Genomic DNA, 7,500 nt, shown 5'->3' with positions numbered 1-7,500 from the left:
GTATGTATGTATGTATGTATGTATGTATGTATGTATGTATATATGTATGTATGTATGTATATAGGGAGAGAGAGGGATAAATGTGTGTGTGTGTGTGTGTGTGTGTGTGTGTGTGTGTGTGTGTGTGTGTGTGTGTGTGTGTGTTTAAGTACTGTTATTACTGTTAATACTATAATGACAATGATGATAGAAATGAAAGCAACAACTTTTTACATAGATTTTAAGAAGTGAGATCATCACATGAGCTTAGTAATAGACTCTTCAGGGAGTTATTGCTGTTATTAATAAATGAATAGATAAATAATTAACAGTGATAATGATAAAACAAGTATCAAAGTGGACTCTACATGTTTCCAGCATCAGTGGGTTAACAGCCTTAAAGAAATCTTAACCGTTCTTAATTTGTTGACACAAAGAAAAACAGTCTGACCATGAGAAAACAAATAGGGAATTTAACCCTTTGTTGCCAGGAAGATGTAGTTTTCTCTGTGGTTTTATTTTGTTGAAATGTTTCTCCGCATAGATTTTTTTTTCTTTTTTTTTCTCATAATGCCATCAGTATTGTTGCTGATATTATTGTTATAGACATTACAATTGTTATAATATTGTCATTATCAACAGCAATAATAAATACCTGAAAGTGCTTCCAAAAATCAAGGAAACGGTAAACAGGTGACAGGTGGGACTCGCATGGGCATGGCATGTACGTTTATGCTTGCAGGGGAGTGTACGCATTTTTGGCTGTGAACGCATTTTTATTTGGACAAAGAAAAGCAGGACTCTTGTAAAAACGGCAGTCACTACTGTCAAGTGAAATATGAAAGATAAAAGGACAGAAATATAAATAAATGAATAATGAGTCAAGCAAATATTAAATATAAAAAAAAGCTTATGATAGGAGAAGAATGAATTCTACTAATATATATATATATATATATATATATATATATATATATAATTTATATATATGTGTGTGTCTGTGTGTGTGTATTTATATTATATATGTATTTAGATACATCAGACAGCCAGTAGTTTCATGTCTCCAGAATGACTTTATATTGTTTTAATGGTCTGAATATCTCAAACAGGGAAAGTTGACCATGTACTTGCCTCCCCCTTGCTCATTTTCAAAGAGAAATTATGGTAGATTATTGTAGTAGATAGAAGAAATTTTAAAACATGATTTTGTCCCCTTTCCCCCAAGAATGACTGCCTGACCATGCAGGAGGTATCGTCAGTGTGGCCTCTGCTGGGCAAAATGGAGGAGGTGCTGCTGCCCGCCCTGCACCGCCATGCCCGCCTCTACAACTGTGGGAACTCCGCCTTCCGCTACCTGCCCTTGGCTGACATCCAGGAACTGTTACAGAAAAGGGACATGGTGAGGGCCTCTTGTGCTGATGTGTCATTATTGTGTTTTTAGTTTTGGTTTTGCTCAGGTCAGGGTTGTTTTGAAGTTTTTATTTTCTCTTCTAATTTATTTTATTCTAATAGTTATTTATTCATATAGTTTTTTTTTTTTTTTTTTTTAAATCTTTTTGAAAATGCAAAAAAAAAAAACTTTTTTGTTACTTGCATAGTTACTTAGCAACTTGCAAGTTTTGGCTTGAATCACACAAGTGGCTCATGTCAGGCAATCCATTGGCTGCCATGTTTATGAGGAGTTAAGAACTAAATTTGATAAGAAATGACAAGCATCTATGCAATGCGTGGTACAGATGTGCACGCTAAGCACTTGTTTGCTTGTTTGGCACTGACTGTAGTCATTGAGCTTTCAATAGTAGGCTTAAAGCCTCCATTTGGCCTGTTTACCTCAGAAATTGTGTATGCTGCAGCTAAAAATGCAGAGAATAGAACAAATGTATGCCTCCTATAGTTCTATTTTTTCTTTTGAGAGGTTGACTGCACAATGGCCAACTTGTGGCTCAATATATAGCAGGGAAACCCCAGTGTGATTTTGTATCTTTAAAAAAGGTGTTTTAGTCCATAACACTGAAAGACTGCACATTTCTCTGTATGTTTACATCTAAGTTCCTCCTCTTGCTTGTCTTGGATTTGGTGCTTAACCCCTTGATGACAGGTGAAGAAAATTAAAAAGAAAAACTACGCTCTGGAGATCAATAGCAACACGCCAAATTTGAGCGCGGGAGTTTGGTACATCAAGCCGAATCACTGGCTTGTAGCACTTTGGCGTACTGCCGCGGTGTACAGCCGCATGCCACAAATTGAGTGGTTTGTTTTGACACCTCAGGACGTGACTTATGGGGAAGGGGTTAATACACAATGTACTTCCCTGCACCGTTTTTTTTATGAAGATGCCAGAGATCCTCACTCTTTCCCTGTAGATTAGACTCGTAGAATGTGGAAACCTTTGAACCTGTTCCAAGGATACTAAGTCTTTAGTGTAATTTGGATTCTATGCTTGGCAATGATACTCCAATCTAGACGTCACTAAAGCTTTCCATCATAGGAGGAATCTCTTGTATAAAGGTCTTCATCTCCATTTACTGCCTACTCAGTATAATGACAATCACTAACAGTATGTTTTCTTCATACTTCTCCTCCAAGTCATCAGAGGCCCAATGTCCCTTCCCTATTCTCAAAGGATCCTGCTGCCTTCTTTCAGGTCATCACCTCCCAGTGTGGCTGAGCAAACTGCATCATTAATTTGCTTTTTACATTGTTCTTAAATATTTGATAAATGCAAGATTTATTACTCTAACTTATGTTAATATAGAAGCATATTTGGTTTACAAAATTTGTATATTCTATTATTGGGATCTTTTAAAATGAGGGCTGTAATTGCAAGGGTAGCATGTATGTTTAACCCCATTCTCACAGAAACAGCTATAACCATCATGGATTACTTTGGTTTTGTGCTGGGTACACTCTGTCCCGTGCATGCTGGAGCATCCCATGATGGGCAGGCTGGGCTAGCTGTGCACAGTTAAGATTGGGCAACTGCTCATGCAATCTCCTGATAAAACTACTGGACAGTTAAGTTTTGGTCTGATGTTAGCTTAAGTAATATTTGCATTACATTTGCTCTCTGGCCCCACAGGGAGAAAAGGAGCTCTTGGAGGGCATTGAAGCATTGGGTAAGTTAGCCGAGCTGAATCGCAACTTGGGGCTGGAATCAGTACGCAGCCCAGACAAGACTCTGCTCGGCCTCTCCCTGGCCACACAGCCCACCTTCATCCTTTGCCACATCACTGCCGCCATCTACTCAGTCTTCTATTTATTGATAGCACTCATCGTAGGTGGGTAATAGGGTGTCAATTTTTTTTCTCTCTCTCTCTCTCTCTCTCTCTCTCTCTCTCTCTCTCTCTCTCTCTCTCTCTCTCTCTCTCTCTCTCTCTCTCTCTCTCTCTCTCTCTTTCTCTCTTTCTCTCTTGTCTTTTATTAGAACTGTTGATACTGTTGAATATTTTATTAATATTATTTCATTCTTTTTTTATAAACATGATTTTTCTCATAATTGTTAATATTTTTGTTCCAGCTTGTCTGACAGCCTGGTTTGCGTTCTACTGTGTCCGATACCACAGACAGAAAGCCGAGGAGGAGAAGCAACATGTTGGTATTGGGGAAGGGGGGTTATTGTTTTCGTTAACGTCATTCTCCTTGATGAGTCAGTAGATAGGTTGATTTTTCTCTAGTAAATATACAGTGTATGTATGTTTGTGGGTTGTGAGTGAAGTAATGAACATTTTCTTGTCTTTTTATTATGGTTATCTAATTTTTTACCCCCTCTTTTCTCTCACATTCTCCATCCCTTCCCCTTCCCTAACCCGTCTCCTTTCCCAATTTCAACCCTTTGCACATGCATAACTCTCCCACCCCCCTCCAACCACACCCCACCCCACTTACATACACAGATTTTTGAGCTGGTGGAGCAGATCCTGGAGGTTTTGGGGGGCATCGGAGGTGGGAGCTCTGGGGGGAAGGACTTTGTGGCGGTGAACCACGTTCGCGACTCCCTCATTGGGCCCCGCGACCGCCGCTCCAAGAAGGATTTGTGGGACAAGGCTGTGGACTTCATCGACCGCTTTGAGTCCAGGGTGGGTGTCCATAATGCTCTATTCCCCGCTATCGTTTCACTTTTATATGGTTCTGTTTCAGATTTGAGCTGTTCTCTTTTTATGGTTGAATTTTGTTATGTTTTTTGTCTTTAGTTTAGTGTTGTCGTATTGTATGATGGAGTAGCTCAAGCTGATTGTAGTTTAGTGTTGGTTAGTTGAAAGAGTGAGTGAGTGTGAGTGAGAGTGAGTGAGTGAGTGAGTGTGTGTGTGTGTGTGTGTGTGTGTGTGTGTGTGTGTGTGTGTGTGTGTGTGTGTGTGTGTGTGTGTGTGTGTGTGTGTGTGTGTGTACAAGTGTGCATGTTTTGTTTGTTTGTTTGTTTTCCTTGTTTACTGTTTTATTTATTAGTTGTTTAAATACAGAAGAGATGGCCATCTGCTATATGTAGGTTGTTTTGAAAATTTTAGAATTGACGTACATGTACTTGTTTTCTGGAATTGTGTTACATCCTGGCCACCATGTTTTATGAAGCTTTTACTTCAATTTCTGGTTCCATCTCTGTCTTCACTTTTGCTGAGACAGTTGTAAAGCATCGTCCTGTCACCCTTTTTTCTTCTTTCCTCCCATTTTTGTCTTTTTGTTTCTCAACAACATTGATAGTAACATTATGATAATCATAAAGTTGGTGATAATAAGAGCATTCATATAGATAGAAAAAAAAATATATATCCCAAAACCTCAAGGAAAGGGGTAGTCCTATGAGGTAATGTACTTTATTAATTGCCTGCTGGAGCCGACTTGTTGAGCCAACTGTGCGTAAACAGTCTTCACAAAGCAAAACGTTGCTTGTTACTGGTGGCAGTGGGATAATAATAGCAATTTAGGGTTTATATCATGTTCTTTGTATCAGCAGTTTTATTATAATATCAATGATGAGTTGACTTCATTGCAACAAATGTATTTCTGAGGGAGAATTAATCAACATTGCTCTTGTGCTGCGAAGTCACTCGCTCTCATTAGCACCTTTTTCCATGCATTGTCTGTTAGTTCAAACTCCTTCCTGTTAACCCTTCATTGTGGTTTTTGCCTTTGGGTCGGTATGTCTCTAGTAGTGTGAGGCTGTGCATAGGTTTCATTGTTCATAGTTGTTTTTCATGTTTTTGGTAATGGTAGTAATACCTGTTTTTTTTTTTTTGTTTTTTTTTTTTTCTTTTCTTTTTTTTTCTTTTTGTCTCCATTTCTTTTTCTTTTTTTCCCCTTTTCTTCTTCATCTCCTTATCATCATCTTCATCATTGTCCAATTATTTTTAATTTTAGTTTTGTTATAAATACTTTTGCAATAATTGTTTTTGTCATTGCAATTGTTAATATGAATGTCATTGTTCATGTTAGTACAAATATTGTCATCAGTAATAGAACTCAAAGTGAGTACAACACTAGAAAGAACTCATGTGACCCCATGCCCCCCCATCTCTCCCCCTCCCCCTTCCCAGGTACGACGTGAGATCCAGTCAGTTGGTGGGGAGGACTGCGAGGTGTGGCGCTGGGCATCGGGCATCCCACACTCCCCTGCTGGATCCCCAGGGGCCGATGGGGGTAGTGGGCGTCCCCCAGCCAAGGTATGGCAAGGACAGGCCTTCGAGATCCCGCACAACCTGAGCCAAGTCACCTACACCTCCTGCCTCAAGATCAGAAATATGTTCGACTGTGATGTGTGAGTTAATCTCAGACCTGTGCTGCTGTTTGTGTACGGGGGGAGGGGAGTCATATGTTTATAAATCGGTGTTTATATGTGTTTTGCAAACACACACACACACACATACACACACACACACACACACACACACACACACACACACACACACACACACACACACACACACACACACACACACACACACACACACACACACACACTCACACTCACACACACACACATAAAAACACACACACACACACACACAGAATGTATGGAAATTTAAGTTGGGATGTGAAAAAAATTATGCATTGCTTATTTGCTTGTTCATTATTTGAAGGAGGAAATATGACATAACTAATATTTATGCTTCCGCTTCAAACATTCTGCCAGCCACCAAGGGATAGAATCAGCTAAATTGTATATATATTATATGTATCTATATTATATATATATATATATATATATATATATATATAAATATATATATATATATATATATATATATATATATATATATATATATATATATATATATATATATATATATATTATATATATGTATATTATGTGTATATATATGTTATATATATTATATGTATAAATATCATATATACAATAAATACATATATTATATATATAGTAGGATGATCCTAAGTGCCAGTACTTTTCCTACTGATAATAATGTACAAATCCAGTTTCATCTATGTTGAAATTTTGAGTGGGCTCTTCCAGAGTATCAGTGGTATCAATTTCCTTGAGAGTAGAGTGAAACCACTGTTTAATCACTAACACTAATGTTCCTGCTGACGTTAATGGTTTTGGTGTGTGGAATATGAGCTCAGGCTGTCCTTTTCAGAAAAGGGACCCCCATTTTTGTATTGGTTCTGTTCAAGTAAATGAAGAGGCAAACTTTCTTCATCCAGCAGGATGGCCTTTAAAGCTTTTGTAACTGGATGTCCCCACTTAATCCATTGGATCCAGGTGCTTCATGCCAATCACAAGGTCCAAAATATGGGCATTAGGCTTACATGAGCAGCTGCTTTGATGGGCGCGCAGCTTGTAGGCCTTGCGCATGTGAACACTCGTGTGCAGTGACAAGAGTCTGTGCCTCCCCTTTGCAGTGTTATTTTTTATTTTTTTGTATAAACATTTTAAACTTTTTTTTGCCATTTTCTGATGTCCACATATATGTTATTTGGTTTGCTTTATCCAGATGGTAATAGGCTGTTTTCCTTTTTTTTTTAACATTTAATTTCCTGTAATACAACCATCGCTGTTGGTCACTGCAGCCAGGTATAGGATGCTGAGTATGGACATGCCATCCTCCCTGGAGCTGGCACTCTTCCAGTCATGGCTTATGGACACTACATTCCACACTTGTTTATCAGTGGAAATAATCCAAAGGCACCCACTTGTGGCAAGTCCTTCCCACCACCTGGCCTTTAGCCGAAACACTCACAACTGCAAATTTGCACCACCTTGGCCTATGGCCAGATTTTCCATGAAGGCATGTTCATGTCACTTGGCCCCCAAGCCAAATCTTTTCATGATGTGATGGTCACATTATCCTGATCATAGGCATTAATTGTGCTATTTAATAGCATAAAGTACTGTCAACATCTAAAATGAAAGTACCTTTGCTAGCATTGAGCACCATATTCAGTCTCATAGTCTAGTAGATTATTGATGTAGTTGGGAACAGGGAATTCTCTTATTGTTTTTACAATTGTGTATTATTGTACGCACAACAGTTTTTAAATTAATATTTACTATATGATATATTACTT

The 7,500-nt window shown here is 38.4% G+C and overlaps 1 protein-coding gene across 1 annotated transcript in view; it reads left to right on the top strand.

Moving 5' to 3' along the window:
- LOC125033996 overlaps window positions 1–7,500 on the top strand; it is a 25,334-nt gene that overhangs the window by 15,979 nt on the left and 1,855 nt on the right. The window contains exons 3-7 of the mRNA XM_047625614.1: window positions 1,205–1,378; window positions 3,059–3,257; window positions 3,497–3,570; window positions 3,873–4,055; window positions 5,508–5,728. Of these exons, the coding sequence (XP_047481570.1) occupies window positions 1,205–1,378; window positions 3,059–3,257; window positions 3,497–3,570; window positions 3,873–4,055; window positions 5,508–5,728 (851 nt within the window). The remainder of the gene's footprint in view (window positions 1–1,204; window positions 1,379–3,058; window positions 3,258–3,496; window positions 3,571–3,872; window positions 4,056–5,507; window positions 5,729–7,500) is intronic.

Source organism: Penaeus chinensis, chromosome 17 (genome assembly GCF_019202785.1).
Source record: "Penaeus chinensis breed Huanghai No. 1 chromosome 17, ASM1920278v2, whole genome shotgun sequence".
In the NCBI taxonomy this organism is placed as follows: Eukaryota; Metazoa; Arthropoda; class Malacostraca; order Decapoda; family Penaeidae; genus Penaeus; species Penaeus chinensis.
This window is presented reverse-complemented; position numbering and strand designations above follow the sequence as displayed.